The 25640-nt window shown below is 48.6% G+C and overlaps 7 protein-coding genes across 7 annotated transcripts; 3 read left to right on the top strand and 4 right to left on the bottom strand.

Moving 5' to 3' along the window:
• Positions 1 to 30: 30 nt before the first annotated feature.
• Positions 31 to 2711, top strand: EDB91DRAFT_1086013 (uncharacterized protein; the record flags this gene model as incomplete). Its single annotated transcript, XM_041315979.1, has 9 exons — positions 31 to 286; positions 310 to 592; positions 671 to 1007; positions 1072 to 1401; positions 1454 to 1598; positions 1631 to 1815; positions 1899 to 2183; positions 2234 to 2568; positions 2681 to 2711. 9 exons carry the CDS (start codon positions 31 to 33, stop codon positions 2709 to 2711), a joined length of 2187 nt encoding a protein of 728 aa, XP_041172274.1.
• Positions 2712 to 4208: 1497 nt separating this feature from the next.
• On the bottom strand, positions 4209 to 4794 carry EDB91DRAFT_1161219 (uncharacterized protein). Its single transcript, XM_041319826.1, has 3 exons — positions 4774 to 4794; positions 4651 to 4711; positions 4209 to 4594 (listed from the first exon to the last, which is right to left on the bottom strand). Exon 3 carries the CDS (start codon positions 4532 to 4534, stop codon positions 4307 to 4309), a length of 228 nt encoding a protein of 75 aa, XP_041172273.1. The 5' UTR covers positions 4535 to 4594; positions 4651 to 4711; positions 4774 to 4794; the 3' UTR covers positions 4209 to 4306.
• Positions 4795 to 4853: 59 nt separating this feature from the next.
• EDB91DRAFT_1161216 (uncharacterized protein) lies at positions 4854 to 5185 on the bottom strand. Its single transcript, XM_041319825.1, has one exon. The coding sequence runs from the start codon at positions 5043 to 5045 to the stop codon at positions 4881 to 4883; it is 165 nt and encodes a 54-aa protein (XP_041172272.1). The 5' UTR covers positions 5046 to 5185; the 3' UTR covers positions 4854 to 4880.
• A 182-nt stretch (positions 5186 to 5367) lies between these two features.
• EDB91DRAFT_1161210 (uncharacterized protein) lies at positions 5368 to 6033 on the top strand. Its single transcript, XM_041319824.1, has 3 exons — positions 5368 to 5730; positions 5788 to 5897; positions 5956 to 6033. The coding sequence occupies exon 1, from the start codon at positions 5391 to 5393 to the stop codon at positions 5607 to 5609; it is 219 nt and encodes a 72-aa protein (XP_041172271.1). The 5' UTR covers positions 5368 to 5390; the 3' UTR covers positions 5610 to 5730; positions 5788 to 5897; positions 5956 to 6033.
• Positions 6034 to 8684: 2651 nt separating this feature from the next.
• On the bottom strand, positions 8685 to 9537 carry EDB91DRAFT_850309 (uncharacterized protein). Its single transcript, XM_041328602.1, has one exon. The coding sequence runs from the start codon at positions 9405 to 9407 to the stop codon at positions 8850 to 8852; it is 558 nt and encodes a 185-aa protein (XP_041172270.1). The 5' UTR covers positions 9408 to 9537; the 3' UTR covers positions 8685 to 8849.
• Positions 9538 to 12487: 2950 nt separating this feature from the next.
• Positions 12488 to 15572, bottom strand: EDB91DRAFT_850258 (WD40-repeat-containing domain protein). Its single transcript, XM_041328601.1, has 4 exons — positions 15469 to 15572; positions 13881 to 15405; positions 13648 to 13825; positions 12488 to 13598 (listed from the first exon to the last, which is right to left on the bottom strand). Exons 1-4 carry the CDS (start codon positions 15522 to 15524, stop codon positions 12727 to 12729), a joined length of 2631 nt encoding a protein of 876 aa, XP_041172269.1. The 5' UTR covers positions 15525 to 15572; the 3' UTR covers positions 12488 to 12726.
• A 4197-nt stretch (positions 15573 to 19769) lies between these two features.
• Positions 19770 to 23829, top strand: EDB91DRAFT_1161190 (fungal-specific transcription factor domain-containing protein). The gene is made up of 15 exons (XM_041319823.1): positions 19770 to 20055; positions 20126 to 20535; positions 20587 to 20718; positions 20777 to 21165; positions 21220 to 21325; positions 21375 to 21393; positions 21449 to 21527; positions 21575 to 21788; positions 21840 to 22013; positions 22064 to 22142; positions 22195 to 22360; positions 22415 to 22677; positions 22731 to 23184; positions 23236 to 23720; positions 23770 to 23829. Exons 2-14 carry the CDS (start codon positions 20168 to 20170, stop codon positions 23418 to 23420), a joined length of 2628 nt encoding a protein of 875 aa, XP_041172268.1. The 5' UTR covers positions 19770 to 20055; positions 20126 to 20167; the 3' UTR covers positions 23421 to 23720; positions 23770 to 23829.
• The last annotated feature ends 1811 nt before the right edge of the window (positions 23830 to 25640 follow it).

The following is a 25640-nucleotide window of genomic DNA, read 5'->3' as shown; positions in this document are numbered from 1 at the left end:
TCTACACTTGGATTTGTTAGTCCCGTCTTAATGTCTCAGCCAATCTGCCAAACCTATGCCAAAAATGCAACTACTCACCCTGGTCAGATTGTCCTTGATGCCCAGCTGAAGCGCCGGACCCGGGCAGAGAAGACAGCTGACGACCAGCATCTCCAAGCAGCTCAGGATGCCAAAGAAGCACTAGCTGTAGCAGGACTTAATCGGCTTGCAGCATTGCAGAATGAGATGGAAGAAGCCCAGGTCCAGTCGATGATGAAGAAGCCAAAGGCTGTCAGGCCTAGGCCACGTGCATACCTAAGAAGACACAAGTAAGCAAAGAAGATGAATCGGCTCCAGAGAAGGCTGGCAATAGCAGCAAAGCAGCAGTTCTCAGGTCGACAGAGGACAGTGATTTATTTGATGAAGGCCTACCAATCAATGAGGACCTGGAAGATGATGAGACAAAGAAGAAGAAAAAAGGACGGAAGAACGCACCACAATCACTCAAGGCTGCCATCAACAATGCTTCCAACAACTTGTTAGGGGCTGTCATTGCCGGTCACAATCAGCCATGTGCACAAAACCTGAACAAGAAAGGCAACTCCTTACCACTGTGAGTTCTTTTTAAAATCGACATGTTCATGCTCACTGAGTCTACACTATTCTTCCTCAATTTAACTTGGAAATCAAGGGCAAAGTCGACTTTGGGTGGCTGTATTCAGAATTGGAGGTCAACTGTCCCTGGATCACAAAAGTCCGAGTTGGCCAGTCCAGGTGGTTCCCAGCTCGCTTCGCTGACTACCACCAGTCAACCTCCACCTTCCACCATCTTTTCAAAGTCTCAGATATCTCACACATCGAATGCTACTTCTTTAAGCTCAAATGCATGTGAGATTTCAAAACTACTGGTGCCTATCATTACAAGTATGTCCAATGTCTCTGAAGACACAGATGATCTGGTTGGAGGGTTAGGAGAGGACCTTGATGATTGGCAGGAACATGATGTGGCAGTATCTGCTAAGGGCAAGGTATCCGCACTTAGAAAGGTGGCCATCAGTTTATCCTAGTCTCCTTATACTGACTTCATCCAAGTCTACGGTTGAAATGAGGCCGGTCGCAGATCCTGAACTTGTTCCCCCACCTCTGGCTCAAAGGCTCAGTGGTCGAGTCACCTCTGGAATGAAGAGAAAGCTCGATCTGCTCCACTTCTCTTCAGATGACAATTTATTAACTCCCGAAGAAGACAAGATAGAGGAGCTGGAGATAGAGGACTTGGAGCTGGAGATCGAGGGGCTAGAGACAGATGAGCAAACAATGGAGGTTGATGAAATAGAGACTCAGACGGAGGTTGTGAGGAAGCCAGTTGCAGGCAAGATACAGCAGGCTACTATGACAGTGAAAGCTCCATGTACCACAGCTTCGGTACTAGTCTCCCTGTTTATATTCTTCACTACTCAGGCTAACTTTGGTGTAGACATCCGTTGGTACCACATCTCAGGTCAAGGCGCCACCACCCTCGAAGAAAGCAAGGATCGAGAACACACCTGTAAAGTCTGAGCTTATGGCGCCTGCCAGGTCAAAGGAAAATGGCAGTTGGGTGGAACCACAGCCGAAGTCATGTTCATCATACTTAACACTGACCTCCCTCCAGGTTGCGACCAAGATAATAAATGGGCCAGGGAATTTTTACCAACAGTGATTCTTTGGCTTGGTACTCAAGACAAGCTTTGGGCAGTCTCAGATCCAAACCTTCTCCACGCATGTCAGGAAATCTTCAAGGTTGTCTATCCAAACATTTGGTACCAGGTTGTGATGTCTGGTTCAGTTTTCAGTGTTGTAAGTTCGTCTTCTATTTCATTGATGTTATTTTAATCATTTGCTTATTTTTAGGTCACCCAGCACATCAGTGAATGGTGCAGCAACTTTGGATCAACTGCGCTCGCTATGGTGATGGATTTTTAATTGCAAACAAAGATACTCTGGCAACGGAGCTTGCAACACTCCTCCTTGAGCACTATGCGTTTCTGTACCCTGATCCTGACAACATCAACAAGGATGCAACCTTCCATTCGGCCTTTGTTCAAGAGCTTCTCGCCACTGCCCATCTGTCTCGTATTATTGGGCATGCTAATGTTCCCGCTCTTGACACCAACACTCTAGCTAAAAGTGGCATTACTGGAGCCCTTGGGTTGTGTGCTGTCTTGGTGCATTAATGTATTGTACGTAAGTTATACAATGCACTGATTTTTAATAGCTCGAACGCACATTAACTCTGGTCGTTGATAAAGCCATCATCATCGACCAATTGGATGATCTTGAGCCTGTACCTGGCACAGCACAGAAGGCCCGTCCAAAGATGCCAAAGACAGTGAACCCAGCAACAGGTAAGGCATCCTCAACTGAGCATGCATTCTCTGTCGGGAAGTGGGGCTTGAAAACTGCCACATATATTCAAGGGGCACAAAAGAAAAGTGTGGAGGCAATGCAACTGACAATGTCAATGGCATACAAACACTTGAAGAAACCTGGCTTCAACAAGTACAGCAGCTCCGACTCATCCGATGAGATGGACGATTGTGCAGACATCTGGTAAGTTGCTCTACTGATGCCGGTGTCATCCTGCTAATTGTTTCTTTCAGATCTAAGCACCTTGCAATGCATTTTTCCCCCCTCATAATATCCCTTTTGCATGCATTTCCAGCCCTTTTTTACTCTCTTTAGATCCCGTTTAATCGCCTTTTCACTGATTTACATGGACTTTTTTCTGCTTGAGTACTTCTTGGCATGCCTTACAGCAACTTTTACGACGACATTTGGGACAATTTGAATCAGACATGTGTTGCCTTTTCGCCAGTTTTTCCGTCTTGTATAGTGTTCAACAAGATGAGTCAAGGCGAACTTAAGCACATTTAAGAAGACGCGTGGCCTTGTGGCGTCTTGAGGGACTCCGGCTCTTTTTTCGACTGATGGTACTGTACAAGATCAAAAAAGGCCGCTCAAGTGATGTGGGATTTTCCTGATGTAAGCTGGTGGAGTCTAGACCGTAGTCTGATATAAGTACAAGGGTGATAAGATTGCCGAAAGGATGAGGATAAGATCATTTACGAACGAAAGGACTTTGATCGGTGATGTTGGATAATCCAGATACCGACCCGCGGTCTTCCACGTCATATTTCCTCTAAGTAATCAATGCTGCGTCACCGTGACAGGCGCCTCACGACCGCCACCTCGGGGAAATGGTTAACGAGCATAAAAGCCAGCTGTCTTCCTCTCAGATCCTCTCGGAGTTATTCGAACCTGTCCAACAGTTCTCATATCCGTACAACTAATGCGTTTCATCTTCCTCGCTATCGTAGCTGCGTTGACAGCATCCATGCCTATCAGTGCCATACCAGCTGTTTTCAGCGGGGACTCGCAATGCATTAAGTCGGGCAAACCTTGTGACTTTGACGTCGGCTTCAACGATTGCTGCGATGGTTATTATTGTTATGTGGTATGGATAGTTTATTTCGCATCCCCTTCAAGTTGACTCACCCTTTGCGCCTCGTACAATTGCCATAGCCGTCCACCGGTATTTTACGGGGTGTTTGCCAATCATTGTAAACCACCAAATAAGGACCTTCAAAATATACCAAGAAGCTCGCACGTCACGAGAGTAAGTCATGCCCCTGCCTTCGCATTTATGTCGTTCATGGAGCAATTCCTAAACAGTTAAGTTTGCCCTTGGACAAATGTAACTGCCGCTGGAGTGATGGGAATTCTTGAATAGAACATCTTCCGAAAGACTCGGTACGATATTGACAGGAAAACATGACATAAGTGAGCGAAGTACTGCAGCCCCAGTGATCCGAGTTGCTTGAAGCTTAAAAACCAAAAAACCTCCCAAGTCGGACATAATTGTTCACAGTACCATTATTGTTTTCGTCATTGTTTTCGCTTCTGTTTTGAAATTTCTGGGGAAACCAATTTTTTTTCTAGTTTTGTCAAATTATTATTAGACCGTGAAGTTGTCCGACTAATGATTGTAATACTGTCAAATGCAAGATACTGACCGAGAGAGCCAGTAGTACTTTCGGCAATTTGGTCAGGATCGCACATATGCAAATGAATGCAAACGTACGAGAATGTCGCCGAAACTGTTGGAATGCGAACGAGAGTGAACATTAATGTCGAGGAACACAATAGACGTGAAAATTGACTTACCCAGCGTGACGATCAAACAACACATGAAAAAACTTGTAAGTAGTGTACCTATATACATAGATTATGACCGGGAACAAGTAGTGTCGTGACAAGCGCACGCATGCACAAATGTGTGCAGACAGTTTCAGACCAGTGCAAACCATGGTAGAGAAGCAGAAATATGCGGCGGCCCACAGCACACACAAACAAGCAGGGAGATACGACAATTAGTGGCGGCAGGCGCAGACGAGCAGGGACAACAAGCACAGACAAGTACGAACGAGTGGAAACGCACACAGAGAAGCACAGATGAGTGAAAAACATCCATTAGTAGTAATCGCCTGGTCCTTCGCAAGCGCATGAATGAACACATTAGATACCGGGAGAAACGAGACCGACAAAAATAAATTAGTAAATCAAAGGTCATGATATTGTAAGTGCTTAGCAAGAAAACTCTTGATGTGACTCAGTGTTTGTTTGGATCCAAAGCCTTTGCCAAACAACCGTCGCTGCCAGCGACGTTTACAAGGCTCGTTGCTCAGACTCGCTGGTATCTCACTCTTGCTTTCACCGGGAATGTAATACTGATCATGGTGATGATAATCGGTTCAGGGTTCGGAACGGTTTCGCTGCCTCTGCAAACCCTACAAAGCCACGGCTCAGGCCGCCGGCTTTGGCTTTCCAGAATTCCAAGCCGGGCCAAAGCCATGGTCAGGCCGTCACTTTGGCCCAGCTTGGCCCGGCTCCTCGAATATCCGTCGCCAGCGGTAGCAGCTCCTCCCACTAATACCAAGTACTTCACTTATATCCTCCAACTCCCATCCATTGTCCCAGAGTCGAATGGCACATTCTTTGATATCGTTGCTGATTCTTCGGTTGACCATAGTGTATAGGTGATAGAGAAAGTCAAATTCAAAGCTGTCTCAGCGCCTATGAGCGTCCAGGACGCGTTGTTACATCGATTTCCGTTTTGGTCAAGGAAGTGGCGAAATTTTTGCGATTGACATTAGTTTTGCAAACAGCTGTAACATCAAATCTTGGCGGCGTAGAGATGCCCATTCTCGACTCGCGATTTTCCACGTAGTAATAAATGCCGTGCCACAGCCGCGTCACGACCGCCACCTCAGGGACCCTTCCCAGAACTGTTAACGAGCATAAAAGCCAGCTGTCTTCCCCTCAGAGTTAAGTATTCGAGAACCCGTCGGACAGATCTCATATCCGTACAACTGATGCATTTCATCTTCCTCGCTATCGTAGCTGCGTTGACAGCATCCATGTCTGTCAGTGCAACACCAGCTGTTGTCAGCAAGGACTCGCGATGCTTTGGGCTTAACAAACCTTGTAACATGACCATCGACGACGGTGATTGCTGCACTGGTTATTATTGTCACCTGGTATGGAGAGTTTATTTCGCATCTTCATTGTTCCGAGTCAAGTGTTCAAGTTGACTCACCCTTTCTGCCTTGTGATAGGTGGCCGTGTATCCTCCGTACCCCGGTACTTGCTTAGCAGTCTAACTACCGATCGAGAAAGACCTTCAAGATACCAAAGAGCTCGCACGTCACGAGAGTAAGTCATGTCCCTGCCTTCGCATTTGGTAATGTCGTTCATGGAGCAATTCTTGAGATTGCCCTTGGACAAATTTCACTACTGCTAGAGTCATGGGAATTCTTGAATAGAGCATCTTTCGAAAGACTCAATATGATGTTGACAGGAAAATATGACATATGACCGAGGTACTGCAGCCCCAGTGGTCCGAGTCGCTTGAAACTTAGAAATCAAAAAACCTCCCAGGTTGGACATAATCTACGTTCACAGTAGTGCTTTCGTGTTGTTTTCGTCGTTGTTTTCGCTTCTGTTTTCAAATTTCTGGGGAAACCAAGTTCTCTAGTCTTGTCAAATTGGACGGTCCGAGGGAGCCAGTAGTACTTTAGGCAATTTGGTTGGGATCTACGATCCAATTGATATCGCGAATGGGCCAACACTGTTACAGTCACCAACTCCTCACGCTGCCAGGGGCATTCGCGAGGTGTAGCTTATTGTCCGACATAGGATATATTACCCCAATGGACAGCGATTGGAATAATAATAAAAACAGCCACCAACTATGACGTGAACGTCAGCGTCACGGCGTCGGTCTGAACTTCGGAATTGAGAGCAGGTCGAGTTGAATGTGATCTCAGTCCAAAGTTTGTCGAAGACTGTTGTCCCCCCTCGCTGTAAGTATCGCACACTTCTTGGTGTAGACCATGATTTTGTCATGCACACCCCTGAACTCTTCTGCGTGATCACTGACAGGTCGCCAGATTGCGCAAAGTCTGACGCGGCGTTCATGAATTTTCAGATGGTCACATCACTCCCATGGATATCCTAGTGCATTCACAAGGCATCTGTATACAAGAAACATAAACATAGTGCATCGCATATCCTGACTCACATATCCATCACAAACTTCAAGTATAACACCGCGTACGCAGAGAGCAGCGTGCATAAAATGAACTCGATGAAATGCTTCACGCATTTTACCCGTCATCTCCGCGAACCAGCTGTTGACCAACTGCTACAATAAATCATCATTAAGGACGGCTAGACATATTGATTTAACAACTGCGAGGGACAGCAGAAAGGCTAGGCACTCACGCATCATAGCAATCAGACCAGCGTCTCCCATGTGCCATACGGCTCAAATCAAGCTCTGTACCTCCTCGCGGGATCACCATTGCAGTCCCAGGAGAATAATGAAATTGCTGTCGGGAAGATAGGAGCACCCAGAAAAGGAGCTGACGATCAGGCCCTACCATCCATTCATGTCCCGGCAAGAAATGGGTTGAATTGGAAGTATGATGAGAGGTGCCTTCGACTAGTTCAGCAGGGTTGTGCAGTGCGTGGTTCAAGCTGGATGAGGGTGATACGATCGAAAGGATAAGGATAAGATCATTTACGAACGAAAGGACTTTGATCTGTGATGTTGGATAATCGTAACCAATACAGATACCGAACTTGCGGTCTTCCACGTCATATTTCCTCTAAGTAATCAATGCTGCGTCACCGTGACAGGCGCCTCACGACCGCCACCTTAGGGGAATGGTTAACGAGCATAAAAGCCAGCTGTCTTCCTCTCAGATCGGAGTTATTCGAACCTGTCCAACAGTTCTCATATCCGTACAACTAATGCATTTCATCATCCTCGCTATTGTAGCTGCGTTGACAGCATCCATGCCTATCAGTGCCATACCAGCTGTTTTCAGCGGGGACTCGCAATGCGTCAAGCCGGGCCAAATTTGTGACCTTTACTACGACGCCAACAATTGCTGCAGTGGTTATTATTGTTACGTGGTATGGATAGTTTATTTCGCATACCCTTCAAGTTGACTCACCCTTTGCGCCTCGTACAATTGCGATAGCCGTCCGTCGATATTATACTGGGCAGGTGCGAATTAAGCGGTTAATTAAGGACCTTCAAATTATACCAAGGAGCTCGCACGTCACGAGAGTAAGTCATGTCCCTGCCTTCGCATTTATGTCGTTCATGGAGCAATTCTTACATAGTTAAGTTTGCCCTTGGACAAATGTCACTGCCGCTGGAGTGATGGGAATTCTTGAATAGAACATCTTTCGAAAGACTCGGTATGATATTGACAGGAAAACATAAGTGAGCGAAGTACTGCAGCCCCAGTGATCAGAGTCGCTCGTGAAGACCGAAAAAACTTCCCAAGTCGGACATAATTGTTAACAGTACCATTGGTTTCGTCGTTGTTTTCGCTGCTGTTTTCAAATTTCTGGGGAAACCAAGTCGTTTTCCAGTTTTGTCAAATTATTATTGAACCGTGAAGTTGTCCGACTAAGGATTGTAATACTGTCAAATGTAAGACACTGGCCGAGAGAGCCAGTAGTACTTTAGGTAATTTGGTCAGGATCTGCGATCCCTGGAGCATTTACGAGTTCAGAGGTGTAGCAGGGGGAGGGACCCCTTATTGTCCGACATAGGGTATTTTACCCCAATGAACAGTACTAGTGATTGGAATAATAATCAGAACAGCCACCAACTGTGATGTGAGCGTCGGCGTCACGGCGTCGGTCTGACTTTGGAATTGCGTGATCTCGGTCCAAAGCTTGTTGACGGCGAAGAGAAGGCTGGCATCCCTCCTCGCTGTAAGTATCGCACAAGTTCTTGGTGTAGACTATGATTTTTTCATGCACACCCGCTTAACTCTTCTGCCTGATCATGTCGCCAGATTGCGCAAATTCTGACACGATGTTTGTGAATTTTGCGACAGTCACATAGCTCACATGGATATCATAGTGCATTGACAAGGCATCTATAGACAGGCGCATACAAGAAACATAAACATAGTGCATCGCATATCCTGAATCACATATCCATCATAAACTCCAAGTATAACACCGCGTACGCAGGGAGCAGCACGCATAACACAATGCACAGACGGATGATAACATTCGTGCGCGCGACGAAGAGACTGTCGCACTACGAACACCGGCTCGCTGTGAAGAAAAGGGATAACCTGGAGACACCTCCAGGCTGCCAAGATGCGACAAGAAGTGCAATGGAGCAGCTAGCCTAGCTGACCGTGGCATCGCGAACCACGAACCAGTCCCACATATACCAGCTCGCGCAGCCGCACGTAGTGCGCGCGTAGAATCGGCGGCGGCGGAATAACTCGCGTCATCTAAAACACCGTTAAGCCCGATTGCGTTCCCGCATACTGGCTCTTCATGTCATCAATATCTGTCGTGTCATCCTGGCTCTTGTAGTCATACCCGCTCATGCTGGCCATATCAGAAGCACCGGCAGCAGAGGAGAAAGAACCCCTCCTCTGTAAGCGGTCTGACTGCGAGAATGCCATGGCAGCACCACCAATACTTGCGGTGCTCGGCGGTCCAGCATCCTGGGAGATGATGGAGCTAGCGTAACTACCGTATGCGCTGCGCTTCCCAACACCTCCAGAGCCACGGGGTAGCCCAGGACCAAAACCACCAGCCGCAGCAAACATGGGAAGCCCAGAAGAATAAGTGGCTTGCGAGCGCAGAGACTGCACGTCGGACGGGATGTACCCGAGAGCATCGTGGGTGCGGTAGAAACTAGTGTCGAAGCGACTTGGCGTGCCTGATCTGCCTACACCTCCACCTCCACCGTTGGGGATGAAGTCCCGTGCACTTGTCTCGTGGCGGCGGAACTGGTCCATGGACTTGACGAGGGAGCGGCGAGGTTTGCTGAATTGAATCATGCTCGCCTGTAGATTGTTCAGCGGACCTTCGACCAGACAGTTCTTCTCCTTGTAGTGCGTAAGGAGATAGTGCCACAGTGGGTGCTATAAGAATCGATCAGCAGATTGTAGGATCTACCATCAAATCAACTTACTTTGCTGAGAACTTTGGGATTTCCGAGGATGACGACTCCATACTTTGCACGAGTCAGAGCCACGTTCAGACGACGGGGGTCATTCAAGAAACCGATGCCCTGGTGTTCGTTGCTTCTGACACAGCTCAGAATGATATAATCTTTCTCTCGTCCCTGGAAGGCATCGACACTAGCCACTTCAATCTCCTTATACAAGTCCTTCTTGAGGGACCCGTTGAACTGCATATAGTTGACAATATAGGAACGTTGGCCCTCGTAGGGTGTGACAACGCCGATTTGGTTAGGCACGACGCCCGACTTGAAGAACTTGGTCACAATCTTCTCAACGTTTGATGCTTCCGTCCTGAGACCAGTGATAAACAAGAGCAATTATAAGACGAAGAACACGGAAAGTACCTATTAAGAAATGAAGTTCCACTGGATGATATTTCCTCCTGGCCAAGATTCTGGTAGAAGAACATCGGAGTGTCTGGAACGGGCCACGGGAAATCAACATTCTTGCGCAGACGCTCGGGAGCAGTGACACCGTTCTGTAGCGTGCCCTCGTAGAACATGTTCGAGGGGAATTCAGACAGACAAGGGTGCATCCGGTACTGCACTTGTAGACGAATGGGTCTGTTGCCAAGTACAACGAGACGCTCGAAGAGCGATTGCGTCAAACCAGCGCGCGCGGCTTTCTTGTTCATAATAACCGGGCCAAGCTGTTGGTGATCACCGACGAGGACAACCTGCTTACAGCCAAGCACCAGAGGGATCATACACTCTGCTTCAGGGTCAGCCAAGGAACGACTCATCAAAGGATAAAAGCTCCGCACCTGGTTCAGCAGCTTGCGTAGCTTCGTCAATCAAAACCGTCCTGAACTTGAGCTTGTTGAGGCGAGGATCACCAGCACCGACGCACGTGCAGCAGATAACATCCGCAGCACCTAAAATCTCCTTCTCGCATTGCCTAATCAACGTCTTGTACTTCCTCTCATCATTGGAGCTCAATTCTCCCTGTTCGTTCTTCAGCATGATCAACTTCTGCAACTCCACGTGAGTTGTGTTATTTGCAACTTGTTGGTGCAACGTCAAAAAGGAGATACTGGAGTCTAGGGCTTCGCGAGATTTGGCAGTCAGACGCACGACCTTCAAACCGGTAGCATGTATCTTTTCAGTGAGCTGGTCGACGGCCACGTTCGACGGTGCGCAGACAAGAACTTGGCCAGGATTCATCTTGGCGAGATGATAGACGATTGAAGCAGAAGTGACGGTCTTTCCAGTACCAGGAGGGCCCTGGATCAAACTAATGGGCTTCTGCAGAATGCTCTTGACTGCATACATTTGAGAGTGATTGAGTTCTGGAAGACCTGGCGCAGAGAAACGCTTAGGCATCTGCGTGCGGAGAACCTGGGGCTCAAGTTCATGTCCGAGAAGCTTGTGATACTGGGGGCGGGTTAGTTACTTCAAGATATAGAATAATGGACGTACGATGTAACCGTTCACGCTCTTCTCATCGACTGCGAACGTCTTCATCGCCAACTGCATCCTATCAAAGCTAGTGGACTTCCAAACAAAATCTGCCACAAAGTTATGGGTGCAATCGGTAGGCACGCCCTCAGTCCTTCGCAATTCAAGCCCGATTTCGTCGGAAACGTCTAGGAGATCATGATGAGCACAGCAACTGCGATCGAGACACAAGGCTTACTGTTCGGAATCTTGATAACATGCCCTACCCCATCCCAAGCCTTGTGCAATTCGCCCTGATACCTCAACCGCAATTCATCACCCACCGCAAGTCTGACTTCACCGCTCTCAAGCTTGGGCAAGCAAAACCACGCAACTCTCTTCTGGTTCAGACCAAGATCCCATCGAACAGCGATATCAGTCTGAGTCTGACTCTCCTTCAAGCGTTTGTCGTAATCAGCCTCGATCTTGACGAGAGGGCCGAAAATGTTCTGGTACTGATATGCGTCCTCGTAGCGAAGAAGGATAGGCTGAGGTTCGTCATCGACACCAGGCTTCTCGAGGTCCTCCAGTGTGGCGCTGGCGTTTTCACGCCAGAGATCTTCCAAGCGGTTGATCTGGTTGAAGGATATTTGACGAGATCGAAGTTGTTCGGTTTCGGTCGGAGGCTTCACGAGCCATGAAAGGAAGGATCTGTCATCGATCAATGGTGCCCATAAGGAGGCGTTCCAAGACATATCCTTGGTGACCGCAGCGCAAGGCTGGCTGCATATATGCCATGAATATGAGTCTAGATACTAACCTGGTAGGAACTTACCGACACAGCAGGACTACAACGGTGTCACTCTTCGCAGGGATGAATCCCAGCATAAACACATTCTTACTACCACAATTATAGCATTCGGGGGTAGTTTCCCCAAGCGGGCTCTCGGCATGCAAAATAACCTCCTTGTGCTTTGCGCGTACTAGATGGTTCACGATGTGTGAGGCGGAAGTGTTGCCACGCGAGTTGCAGAACCATTTAGAGCACACAAGGCACTTCACGACGGAAGCTGGCGAGTGGATTCCGCAATAACTGGGCGGAACCGAGGCGGATTGAGTCGTGTCCCACGAATAATATGTATGATTCTTACCTGCATGCATGAGGAGGGAGATCTACAGCACCCTCATCTTTGAGGTCATCTAGAACAGCATCAAAGTCTTCATCTATACTCATTTTCCCCGTGTGTGTGTGACGGTGGTGCCCATCGTGTCCACTGGCGTGCGAGGACGTTTGGGAGCGATCGTCTACGATGGAGAGACTTTCCAGGTCGAGAGGGGTTCCAGTGTTTGTAGTTGCTGTATAGACAGAAGAATTGTCGTCTACGACGCTGATGGCGCCGCCATACGATGAAGCCGAATCATACTGAAAGTTGTCGAAACTGTCCATCATGGTTTGCAGCAAAATGCGCTTGCACACGCGCCTCTCTCGTTAAGCATCTTCCCACGCTCTAGGTATAGGTCTCGAAGCACGGTTCCGCGGAAGTAAAGAATGAGTCAGCCCGAGTACATACAACACAGGATGAAATAATTCTATTGCGACTGATACAAATGTTTTGAATACCCGCAAATGACAATGATCGAAGTCCCCATCCATACGGACGTCAAGATGCCACACAAATATGTACCGCCGACCATAATCGAGACAACCAGATATAATAAAAAAAGAATGAGCGACTTCGGTTTAGGATGAATTACAATTAACGCCTGTGTTTCATAGACGTGCGTATTCTAGGGCGTGTGGGCGTTTCGTTGGTGGGAGGTAAGCGAGCAGGAATACCGTCCATCGCGTGCGGGTGCACTCTGGTGGAAGGGCCGTCAAGGATTGCGCGGTTGCGCTGATGGCTGGCAGGTTTGGTTTGGGGCGCCCACTTTGATGCCCCAACGCCTTCCGCCCGTTCCATCGGGACGTCTTCGACTTCGGGAGCCGCCAGCTGACTGCTGTCAGCTGCACTCTCCTGACTTTCCTCGGGCTCTGCAGATTCCTCAGAAGCTTCAACTTCGAGATCCTGGTCCATGGCGTCCACGTCCGCTTGTTCTATCTCTTCCCCCTCATCTTCCTCCTCAGTGTCGTCATCATAGAAACCACTTGGAGGCTCTCCAATCCACTCATCCTCATCAGTGCCGAAGTCCCACACATCAAGTACTGTGGTGGGATTCCGATTGCTGGCGGCGACACACCAGCGACCCTCGAAAACCACCTGCCAAACACCCTGGATGCCTGTCAAGAGATCGCGGACGACGGTACCATCGCGCACGTTCCACATCTTGAGCGTACCATCGGACCCGCTGAGCACCTTGAACTCATCGTGTTGGAAGCACGTGATAGCGCCCGTATGGGCGGCAAGGGTGTGGCGCAGTTCTCCAGATTCAGGATCCCATATGCGCAGAGTCGAGTCAGCGGCTGCAGAGACGAGGTGGGAAGGGGACAGGCCGAGGAGACCGACAAGTGATGTGTGCCCAGTCAAAGTATGTTGGCACTGTCCTGTTCGTAAGTTCCACACACGGACAGTGCCATCCATGGACCCCGAACAGGCGATCTGGCGGTGGATGTCAAGAACAACGCTATATACTACGCGAGGCTTTAGTGTCAGGGTGTCGAGGTAAACTGTGATACGAACCTTTCTGTGTGTGGCCCACAAGAACCCATTTACATTCGCCGGTGACGATGTCCCATATTCTTACAGTGCAGTCATAGCTCCCAGATACAAGCGTGCGGCCACGGGCAGCGAGAGCACGAACTGCGTGATCATGACCCTCTAGGTGCATCTTATGATACGGATTATCGTCCGCATCCTCCTGTAAATCGAACAAAATGTGAACAAAAGTGCGAAACGCGTAGTATAAAACATACATCAGCTGGGTCAGCCTCAGAGTCATCTGCACCATAGCATCTGTATTCAGGATCACCAGGCCGAGGCAAAGTCCACACACGAAGGGAGTGGTCACGGCTGCCGGTCACGATCATTGACCGTTTTGGCCACTTCTCCCTCGTAATGACACCGCCTTCGCCTTCGATTTCGATCCACTCTGGCTTGACAATAGCCAGACATCGGACAGTGCTGGTATGACCGCCGAATATATGCGTACATCGACCAGTCGCGAGATTCCAGATTCGGACTGTGCGGTCAGTCGACCCACTGACGAGCGTGTCTTTGCAGGCGGCAAGCGCCCACACACCACCTTCATGGCCATCCAGCGTTTGCAGGAGTTCGCCCGTCAAAGGCGAGTACACGTGAATTGAGTGATCATCGGACGCGGAAATGATGCGCCCATGGGAAAGAAGGAGACAAGTGACGACGGAGGAGCCATGTGCGGGGAACGATCGATGTTTCGGGTTCTCATTATCCACCCATCGCGTTCGAGTGAGTTGTCGCGATTTGAAGAGCATTTTATATGGATGAGGGAGGGGAAGGGTTCTGGGAATGGGGGCCACGTCAAGGCGGCGCCTGGCGTAGATTGAGTGCGCAAAAGCTCGCTCGGTGACACCTCCGAACCAGATCTTGGTATTTTTGAGGAGATCAGTCCAAAGTACGGGATCGGAGTCAATGATGGCGCGCCAGGCTTTGGATACTCTGGATGCTCGAACTACAGTAGAATAAGGAAGGAAACTCAAAACGTGTGATGCAAGTTCTGGGGGGAGTAATGTCAAAAAATCACGCGCTAGAGTCGGAGTTAGAATAGAATGCAGTGTCCGCAGAACGGGTAGAGGAGAATGTCGTAAGAGAGTGAGGAGGAAATGAGACTGCAACGGTTGGGGAAGGCTTATAAAATGTGATAAAAGAGAAGGAAGAGTAAGAAGGGTCGTGAGGGCAAGGTCCGGTTGTAGAGGTGCTTGAGGTTGGGGGGAAGAAGCACCACTAGGAGGTGCAGAAGGCCAAATAGGTTGTGGTGGTGGTGACCCATGAGGAGATGGCAGCGGGGATGGAGGAGCAGCGGCATTCAAAGTAGTAATTGGGGGAAGATGCGTTGCCCTTGCCTTCTTTCGAGGGGGGGTATGTGTCTCGCGCTCAATCGTAGGCTCTACGCCCTCCATCATATTGTCAGCGCCGTGTGACCGTTTCCTGCCATAGCGCTCAACCGCCTCCGCCAGCCCTACAACTTTACCTGAACTGCCAGATGAATCAGGCCTTATCATCGTCCAGCCCTTTCCACTCGGAATTGGTTCCTCCTCATCCAAATCTCCCTCTCCGTCAGCCCCATCGCGGAATGTCGCACGGGAGCCATTAGGAAATACAAGGGGGAATCTCTTGAGGGATTGAGGAAAATTAGCGTGCAGTAAGGGGTACTCTCTAGGATCTTTGGGCTCAGTGGGAGGGGGTAGCGGTGGCAGCTGTATCGGCGCGTACGCCGTCGTGGTCGTTGTGGTCGTGACTACCCTGGTTAGCAAGCATACGCGTCAATTATGGGTCGGATAAGGTAAAACAGCGAGAAGAACGTACGTCGTAGTGTTGATAGACGGTGCAAGGACCAGCGACGGTCGCTGCTGGTGGGTCATGACGATGAGGAAGATGCTGAAGTCGTCGTATCCTTAAACGTTTCGCGCTGTCGCCGAGCCACCCTCCCCCAAGCTTGGTCATATTAAAGCGGAGTTTCATTTAATCCTTCTCGGCATCACCTGCCGAGCGCCTAAAGTAAAAGTCAGTGACTTCGTCTTGACTCTATTGTGCACTGCACCTCTGAGATCTTATATCAGCACTACTTACAAAGTCGAGGCGTCCAAGGTTCGCAAAAACGCTGTTGCCTTGTTACTTTCCAGTTCTTTGGCTCTTTCACTTCAACTCATGGCACACGCCAGTGAAAAATCCTACCCCTTTCGCCATTTGTTCACCATCGGGCGTACTATCGTAGGCCGCCGGGTCGGGAGGCACCGAGCTAGGTCTGTTTTCCTTACCATGACCTTGGTTACTACTACTCTGCAATTATCGCTCCAATTCCATCTCCTTATCGAACGCACTTGGGAGTCCAAAGCGCAGACTCAGCCACAATCCACGTTCATACCTTCAATGAATTTACCTTCTAAATCATTTGATCGTCTCTTCTCCGTATTCACGACCGTAGGGAAAGTAATGCAGGCTCTGATCAAGACATTCCAGCAACTCGACTGTGCATGCGTTCCCATCATTGGTCTATTCTCCATAACATGAACGGCGGCCCTCTCGAAGACCATTACCATGACTGTCACCCAGTACGTACCGCGCTACCAATCACGTCAAAAGCCTGCGCATTGATCTGATCGCGGCCCCACCCGATATACTTGGCATTATACATGCTTATCAATGCCACGCGCTCGCTCAAGCACTTCTGTGGCATAGGTCAATGTCACTAGATGTCACTGTCAGATATCCGTGTGTTACATCGTATGGCGGGCCCCGTCTCCTAGAAGCTTTCATTTTGCCAAGGTCACGTCAACGGTCTGCAGACCTACCTCCGAATAATCGAGAAGCGAACCGATCTCACTTCTGAGTTCTCTTCGTTTCGGGCGTTTTCCGCAGTGCCATGTCACCCCACACCACACACTCATAATTAACCCTCCAAAGTCTCAAGCTCACACAGAAGCATTCAAGTACGCTTCTTCTGATCAAAATTCTTCAAAATCTGTTATTTGCGAAAATCTCATGTGTATAGAAATATAAATATCTTGCGAACCCCGAGTTCACCGATCGTCACGGTACCACCTGAGTCTCAGTCATCGTTGCGCCTCTCCTGGATGTTTATTCCCTATCCTCTTTTCAAAGGAGACGACTTGACAAAGCGACGATAGCCACGAGTCTCTCCGTGCGGAGATAATCGATATCAGGCAGCCTTCTATGTACAACGGATCAATTTTTGGCCCCGGCGTTCCCCGTATTTCCGTTAATGAGCTTCCGTCATTTCTGCGGCCTTCGGACAACTTTGGACGTCTGGCGCAGTTCTGCTTAACCAGCGTCGGTCCCGAACATTATGGGTGTTATATACTACTATACCGTCGGACGCGGATATCAAATCCCAAGGAACACTCTCAGAGCCACTTGAAAGTTATGGTGCGTATTCATGACTTTCAAAAAGCTCGGAGGGTGTTCGCGACAGTCTACGGAAATGTAGACATAGATTAATCAGATTTTTCTTTTCTGGAGGAGGCGGCCGATGGGTGGTGCGCTGGAACTAGCCCTTCTAGAAGCCTTGGAGGCGCTGTACTTGTCCGAAAGAGTGGTAACCAATAGTATGAGCCTTGGACTCAGGCGCTGTAAGTTCGATGCCTGTGTATACGTCCGTTGTACACATGTACGCAAAAGCAGACAAGTTTATCTACTTCATCTAATAATATTGAATGAGCTTATCCATCTTGACTAGTGAGGAAATTTGTCTCCGGCAAATACGGTAGGATACGCCTCAAGTGTGTGTGGCTGTAAGTTGCCCCCTCCCCCTCAATTCAGGTTCCCCAACGTAGGGAGGATAACAATTTTGGATTTGAACCGGCATCGCGGCAGATCAGTCGAAAGTGATTTATCCGATACATGCGGAAGTCGTGACATTTGCCAAGGACAAGCCTGGCGGCCGATCTGGCAGGAGCACTGGGAGTTGTACGCTCGCGCGAGCTTCGGCGTAATCACCTTCAGACTATGAACAGACAAGTTTATTCTTTCATGGTTTCGTGGCGTTTGCCCTTGGTAACGAATATTTCGACAAATGTGTAGGTTGAGCTAAAGACAGCCCCCTGAGATCTGTTGGTGCTAATTAGTCGATCGTATTTCGTGCTGGCTAAGAACAGGACTATAATACAGTTCCCTATGAAAGCGATATCAACACCACCGCGCAGCGAAATAAAAAATGCCTGCAATATATGCTGTGGTAGATATGAGTTAGGTGACTACATAGACACGTCGACCACCACAGCTGGCTGTACCATTTTCTCACCGTGACTGTTCTGGATGCGGGGCACCAAAAAAACATACCAATGCAGTAGCCACCAATCAGGTCTGATGTTTTGCAACGGCGGCGTCCAGCAAACCAGCAACGATGGCACATTGTCCAGCAGGTACTTCTCACGATGAGATGTCATTTGCTCCCGCCTAAGCCGATCGCGGTTCCTGGAGTACGGGTTCGGTTGTGGAGATCGGCAGGCTAGATTAAGTGCGGCACCTAGTCGCATTAGTAACATCAGGGGCCCCAGTCGACGAGACCAATGGGAGCACAGACGCTCACGATACGAGTTGGCTGAAATTCCTTTGCTTAGAGGATGAAACGTGTAGACGCCGTTGCTAATACGAAAATAGGAGCATAAATTATACGTACATGACGCAAATTGAGAAGCACACGGTGTAAGAGGAATTGGATTGTGGGGAGTACCTTGCAAATGGGACGGGAGGATCAACTGACGAATGATCGTTGGTGCATAACAATGCGATCGAAACGACGTTGATGCCCGCCAGGTCGTCGAGGTCAGGTTGACAGTCGATCAGAAGAATGACGTGACGTATTGCCTGTCCAAGATCTTCATTCCAAAGAAGGTGATATCGAGGAACGAATCTTAAGTGCACCAACGTCGACTGGGGCGGAGCAAAGCGTCCAGTCGACGGAGTGCTGGTGACAAGCGATAAGGAGCCAATCGTCGACCTTCTTTTTACGAGCCATTATCGGCACGCGGGGAGCACATGCAACCTGTCCAAAAAGAGGCCCGGAAGGAGAGAGAAAAACATACCTCTGGCAAAAAGGGGCGTTCGGTTTCGTTCATGGTGAGAACGGTGAATTTGAACAGCAAGGAAATACTTTCTGAACTAGCAAACGTGGAGACAAAGTCCCGTTCAAAGAAACGTCAGTGAAAGTGGGGATGTTGCGATGCGACAGAACGTGGATGCGACTGGGAAACGCACATTCAATCGACTTGGTCGACAATATTCGAATGCAGGACAATTCCCTACTGGGCCATCGGTGCGTGGCAAGAATATTAATTTTATCCGTTGGACAGCACGTCCGATGGTTCGCCGTGTCCAATCAATGATAATCTTTGGACAGAAAACAATCCGTTCAACAATTGGCGATACCCGCCATCGTTGAGGTACACTCCTCGTAGTCTCTCCTGGATCATCGGACATGTAGAATGCCGTAAGCGGTATTCAAACTTATTGAAGTCGTAGAAGTGCACTTACCTTAGTACATAGCGTCTAGCTCACGATACATATATAGTAACCTGTCTCTGGAAATAGACAGATAGACGACCGTTCAATTGATTGCAAAAACGTGTCGACTATCTGAAGTTATGACTAAAGATTGGGACCACATACTTCCTACAAGTTTGTGGCATGTTACTCCCGTGTGCAGTGCACTGTCTTTAAGATGATAAAAAGTTTGTCGTCAGGGAAGCACATACAGAAGATATTCTGGAAGAAGGGGTGGGTCACGTTCCAACGGTATATACGGACATTGAGCAGTTTAATTTCCGAGTGCGGTGTTCTTAAGATAGACCTACATAGATATTGGAGTAAGTTAGCTGAAGTCTGGACCGACAAGGTCTGAGGGAATGACCGTATTTGTGCCAGGTGAGAGGTTTTGATGAAACCTATTTCTGCAAATTGAGAAGTTGTGATTTGAAGCCTTGAGAATGTTCGCGTTTACGACGGCGGTTTTTGAGCCTGGGATACCGCAGGCACATAGGAGGAAGAAAGGAGCACGCGGGGGCACGCGGCTGCTTGGAACAAAGAAATTTAAACTCCGCAGAAGGCTTGAGGCGAAGAGGTCGCAGAGGGGTGTAAGTGAAGAAGCGCTGAAATCTCTCACCGGATTCAGTGTCTTTTGGAACAGAGGACTGAATTCGGTTTGTAAGACAAACGGTCTTGTCCATATTGCGTGGAAGGGAATCGGCTGTTATCTGTTGCGTGCAAATTTCTTACTATTGATCTTACAATTTCATCTTCTTACTAAACACAGTTTTTGGCTGGTTGTCAGTTCCCTGTGGAACCCGCGCTACTCCGCTTGAGAGTTGTCTGCGTGAGCCAGTATCTCTTGTCAGTTTCAGTTTCTAGTTTTATACTCGCTATCATTTCTACAAGGTATGTCATGTTATCTCCCCTGGCAGAAATCATGCTAATGCCATTGTCGCCTATCCCTTGCTATCCGCAGTTTTACCTCGACCCTACCGCCCGGTTTAACTACATCACATCCATGCACCATCAAGACCACGTTATCCCTCAATCCAACATGCCTCCTGCTCGTTCACCTCAAATCGACCCCGCTTTATCGCTCTACCCTCCCTACTACCCATATCAGCAGCCTCAGCAACACATGAACCACCATCTCACAGTTCCTCAGAACTTACCTTCTCCCTCATCCCAAGGATCGGACACTATGGGAACACCGCCGACCGACAACGTGTCTTACTCACCTGGCAATTCAAACGGTAAAAGACCTTCCTCTTCCCTGGTCGGTGCGATGGGCGAGAACAGCAGAAAAAAGGCACGGTCAGAAGACAGCTTGGACGGTCAAAGTCCTACTGCTGATGAACCGAAGCCAAAGACCACCAGAGGTTCACGGTGAGCATCTTGACTTCCTTTGGTATCACGAGTCCTAATCATCCTCCTTAGCGCGTGCACAGTATGTCGGCGTTTGAAAATGAAATGCGTCGGGGCAGAGCAGGGCCCTCCCTGCAAACGCTGCATTGCTGGAAATCACGAGTGCATATTCGAAGAGTCTAATCGAGGCAAACGCTCCACCAAGTATGTTTCAGTTTCATATCTCTTGCACAAATGGTCAACGCTCAAAATGAAGTCCAAGAAAACATGAGCTCCTCACTCGCTCACTAAAGAAGATGGAGAAAACTCTGGACACAGTTTTAAAATCGATCGGTAATCCGAGCATGGTTTCTGGCATGGTATCGAGGTCGCCTTCACCCACAAGTCAAGCAGCGCAAACACAGGCCCTTATGGCAACTCCATCGCCTCCTCCCCAGTCTGCTTATCCGACATCATCGAGTGCCAATGCCTCTGCTTCCCCAAAGCTCCATTGCCTTCCCGATAACTCACTTAACCCTCTCGGGCTGCTGGCCGAGGCAAGTTTGGCAAATCGACGTGCTCAGGGCATATCATCTTCGTTCTCAGCGCGCCCAGCGGAACCTGATCCTGATCACAAATTGGGCGTGGCTAGTGATAATTACTTTAGGCCAGGTCAGCAGCTGCTTTTTCGCACGTTGTCTATTTTTCAAATTCGTAATGTTCTAGGCCCAATGACCATACTTCCCCTGCGACGTTTGTATATCGAACGGCAGATTCAGCCGGAAATGTTGAGCTTTGTTACCACCGAGCAAGTGGTGGCGCTGTTTGATATGTAAGTATGGCATTTTATACGTCCCGATGTCGATCTGATCGGCTGGTAGCTACTTTGACAATATGAACGTCCGTACTAAGTGCTATCACTCCATGTGGTGCCGTATCCTAATCCTCTTCGTAGGTGCACAGTGAACTCCTTGATAGAGAGTTCCACACACCCTCGCTTGTCTGTTCCCGCTCGCCATTTTTACTCACGACCAGTAAGTTTACATCCCTATCGATCTGTGCGGCGCCTTATCTTCTGCAGTTTGTGCGATATCATCCAAATTTTACACCCAGCGGCCGGAACTTCATCAGCAACTTGCGGAGCTCGCACAAAAGCTCGCGTTTAGCGTAGCCGCAAGAGGTTATAAATCCCTTGAGATCGTGCAGGCATATCTCCTCCTCACTCTCTGGGGATGCGGTGCCGTGGAGCGCTATGAGTACGACAAGACGTGGTTGTTGTTGGGAATAGGCATCAGGTTTGTGTCTATTTATTTCATCGGAAGATCGTAGTGACATCTATCATTCAGGATGGCGACGGATCTGAACCTACATCGGAAGACAACGATGACCAGCCAAGATACGCCAGAAGGTCGGGCTCGTGATAAGGAGGTCCACAACCGTGAGCGAACATGGCTCCTGTGCTTTGCCCTTGACAGGAGCGTGAGTTCGCAAATGGGAAAGCCTCATTCTATCAAAGAGGAGTAAGGCGGTCCCTTTTCCAATTTTCACATCTAATCATTACACCTACCAGCTTTGTAATCCGCAATGCACTGCAATGGTTGAAATCCCCCGTTGGACAGCCAGGGGACACGGCGTTAGCGGCATATGTCGTACGTATTCATTTGTCGCAAGTTTAGTGCATGGTTTGATCCCCACTACCAGGAATTGCAGCGGATTGTATCCAGGAGTTTAGACTTCCTGTATTCGGGCACCAATACCCCGTCCGGTTTACAGACCGACTGTGATTACCTGATTGTCACTAAAACTATCGAGACCCAGATACTTGCATGGCAACATGAATGGACGGTCGTTCGACCTCTGCCAACCTGTAAGATACCTCTATTTGAAGCAGTCTTCTGTATCATTCTTACCATTTGTTTAGCCGATCAACTGGCGGTGGCACAATCCCGAACGTTGCTCAAGTTTTACTTCCACTACTATATGCTGGTTGTGAACTCTTTTGGGCTGCAGAACGCCATGGAGCATTCGGCAGTGGATATCGGGCACTTCTTCTCGCGGTGTTATACCTCGGCCACAGCAGTGGCTGTTGTCGCGCGAGACGAGCTAGCGCCAATGGGTATGCTGAAGTATTCGCCGGATTCACATTTCGTATATATCTCTTACGCAGTACTCAGTTTACTCAAGGTACTTTGATGTTATCATCCGTCATTTGTCATGTTACTAATTTAGATTTCCAGCTTATCCGCCCAGAGTTCCAGCCGTTCATCGAGAACGAGCAAAACATCATCGACCTCGTCAAGGACCTTGCAACTGTCCTCGCAGACATTGCCGTGAACTCTCATCATACCCCAGCGCTGTACAGCACATTCCTGCGCGCTCTTATCGCCGCTCGCACAGATACACCACAAGAGCCCGAGGAAGTGCCATCTGGAGACCAATCTGATAATATGAGCCATGGCGACATGGCCAACAACATGAACAATTCAGCGCTCTTCGCTCACCCGACGATAGTAATGAACGGTACTAATGGCATGGGCGATTATTCGTTCGCGAGTGAGATGGGCCCCGTTGCGGATATTTCGACTTTCCCTCCGACTATGGCTGATATGCCATCTTCTGACGAACATATGGGGATGCTTTCTATGGAAAACATCCTGAGCAACGGGTTCTGGGACAGCGTGTTGGTGCCTGGTAAGCGGATATAAAGCAAGCGTACTTTCGACTTTCTGACGTATCTTTCAGGTTATTCAGACACTATGGAAGGCCTAAGTGGCGGCTTCGTGTTCGGAGCTGGAGGCAGTGGGCTCATCACTCCTGGTTGGCTCCCCTCCCCTATAGCTTCCCGCGAGAACACCCCAATGCGACACCCAGCCATGGACTTTAGCCAACAAAATCTAGTCAGCGTTTTCCAACAGCGAAAGAGCTAATTATGTAAATGACACGTTTCATATTTCATCTTTCTGTTACATATGTTTTTTTTTGGTTGCTATCGTTCTGCTGAAACCTATTTGATGCGTGATCTACATACGTATGTTGTTAGGATGGTGTTCTTTTTCCTTCGCTGTGCTATGTTTCACTACATACTTACTATTAGGGCGCAATGTATAATTTTTGCAATTGGTACATATCAGTTTCTTGGGATGAAGTGTTGTTGGGTGATGGTCTATAGTTTCAAACCAGCCTGACCACTGAGTACTGAGTACTGAGTACTGAGGATGCGTGAGGTACTATGTGCGTTTAAGACTGGTAAGTTTATTTCGAGAGAAAACATAATACCAGTCGTACGTGGAGGTCGTCTGGTGCGGTAATGTACAGTATTGATGAGGTGGAAGCATGGAGTCCGTGGACAGAGACAGCAGGGGCCCAGAGGGGCCCAGCCGCACTCGGCTATTTTTGGACTTCCCATCGATATGCCAAAAAAGGAATTTGTAAATACTTACATCCGAGCTTTGTCCAAGACGTCGACTCCAAGTGGCAAGGACCAAGTTGCGCCCGGGTGTCAAGTATGCACTCAATGAATACTGCAAGGCTGTGCATACTAGTACTGGCAGTATACACACTACAGTTCCTTCAATATCGCAGCTCCTGGTAAGCTCCTCCGCATTCTTTTTTTTTTCGTTCCCTGTGTCGACTAGTACTACACAACTTCTGACCTTCCGATCTCGCCGTTTGATCGAAATGGACTTTCCGCGGAACAAAGTTTTTCCCAACGTCATCGTACTTCTTGGGGGGTCTTCTGCAAAAAAAGGAGGACCCAAAACAACTCGACGGTTCCCAATCGCTGGTACTCCGATGAAAGCTGCTATCAGCGGATTGTTGGTAGTCATCCAAGCTGTAGATGTGAGCTTATTTGATCGTGAGGACCTTTCTCGATTTTAAAGGGCATCACAGACAAGTATTCAGAATAAGGCGGACCTGAATCTCCTGACATCACGATTCCATCGACTAATCTGCCGTATATCGAACGCGCCGATTGCCTGGGATCCTCCCGGAGAGAGGTATGCGCCTTGTAGATATCTCCTTGAATTCACCTGACGTCGAGTCGAGTTCCACATCAGTGGACTGCACGATATCTCAGTCCAACTGACAAAGACGATGTCTTGATACACATCCGTCACGCAAGTCATAACCGGATTCGCCAATAAAATAGACCGTTAGAGTGTTTGGTTGCGTTCTACTCTATAGATCGCGTGCATTTACTCACACTCGGTTAGTTGTGGTCCGAAATGCAAAGTCAACGTGGTATACCAGAGATATCGACAATGCTACAGCGCCAGGAGACGGTTAATCAGAGGCTGCTAATCAGAGCCCGGGGACTTTGATGCTTGGCTATGTGACACTGGTAGATGCGACACGAGCATCCAATACTAGTGAACCACCGTACCTTATTTCAAGTACGCCTCGCCAGGTGGAAACTATGTCCTAGAGAACCTCACTCATCACATTCTTTTAGTAATTCAATAAGACGCTCGAAGCTCTATTTGAACACAAGCCAATCGGAACTCAAGTTCAGAGACGGTATACGAAGGATGGACAGTATGATCTGTGCATCGACGAGGGTCACACTAGCAAGTAACCCAATCTGCCATGCGCTAATGGTCAAGAATTGAAGCGGTTATTATGAAACAGGCAATAACATCGATGTCTGCACAACATCAAAGTCATCTTTGCGGAAATTGTGTTCTTACTCGTTCGCTTCTACGGAGGCTAATTACTCGTTTTGATTGGTCAGTATTTTTCTCTTCCGGATCCTGGCAGGATCTAACTACCAAAAGTCGAGGATGCAAACGCCGATTTCAGATCCCGGTCACCCAGGAGCTGCGCAAACCGAAGAAGGGCGTCATTGAACGTCGACAGACCACTCAAGCTTCAAATATTAACTCCAATCACGCTACTGGCTTAGGGATTGATCTTATTCGCAACTTCCATGTCCAGAAAATGGTACGTGTATCATGAAAACCCCCGAGCAATATTACACTGAAACGATGTTGGTGCCTGCTACTATTAGTTTATGCGTGATGCACGGAGACATAGCCAACGACATGAGCAATTCCACGCTGTTTGCTAATGTTCTCCATGTGAAGCAAATTCAGGTCATGAATGTGCTTTCTATGGAGATCAACATGAGCGACATGTACTGAGACAGT

Source organism: Suillus paluster (assembly GCF_016628075.1).
Source record: "Suillus paluster strain FC165 chromosome Unknown EDB91scaffold_84, whole genome shotgun sequence".
Taxonomy (NCBI): Eukaryota; Fungi; Basidiomycota; class Agaricomycetes; order Boletales; family Suillaceae; genus Suillus; species Suillus paluster.
This window is presented reverse-complemented; position numbering and strand designations above follow the sequence as displayed.

Bases quoted from the DNA above. Each gene is read 5' to 3' on its own strand.
- EDB91DRAFT_1161219 (XM_041319826.1), bottom strand. From the start codon at position 4,534: ATGTGTTCATTCATGCGCTTGCGAAGGACCAGGCGATTACTACTAATG.
- EDB91DRAFT_1161216 (XM_041319825.1), bottom strand. From the start codon at position 5,045: ATGGTCAACCGAAGAATCAGCAACGATATCAAAGAATGTGCCATTCGA.
- EDB91DRAFT_1161210 (XM_041319824.1), top strand. From the start codon at position 5,391: ATGCATTTCATCTTCCTCGCTATCGTAGCTGCGTTGACAGCATCCATG.
- EDB91DRAFT_850309 (XM_041328602.1), bottom strand. From the start codon at position 9,407: ATGATTCAATTCAGCAAACCTCGCCGCTCCCTCGTCAAGTCCATGGAC.
- EDB91DRAFT_850258 (XM_041328601.1), bottom strand. From the start codon at position 15,524: ATGACCCACCAGCAGCGACCGTCGCTGGTCCTTGCACCGTCTATCAAC. The intron at 13,826-13,880 runs GTATGTTTTATA...TTCGATTTACAG, and splicing joins CTGAGGCTGACCCAGCTGAT to GAGGATGCGGACGATAATCC. The intron at 13,599-13,647 runs GTTCGTATCACA...AGCCTCGCGTAG, and splicing joins TGTGGGCCACACACAGAAAG to TATATAGCGTTGTTCTTGAC.
- EDB91DRAFT_1161190 (XM_041319823.1), top strand. From the start codon at position 20,168: ATGCACCATCAAGACCACGTTATCCCTCAATCCAACATGCCTCCTGCT. The intron at 20,719-20,776 runs GTATGTTTCAGT...ATGAAGTCCAAG, and splicing joins CGAGGCAAACGCTCCACCAA to AAAACATGAGCTCCTCACTC. The intron at 22,014-22,063 runs GTAAGGCGGTCC...TACACCTACCAG, and splicing joins CCTCATTCTATCAAAGAGGA to CTTTGTAATCCGCAATGCAC.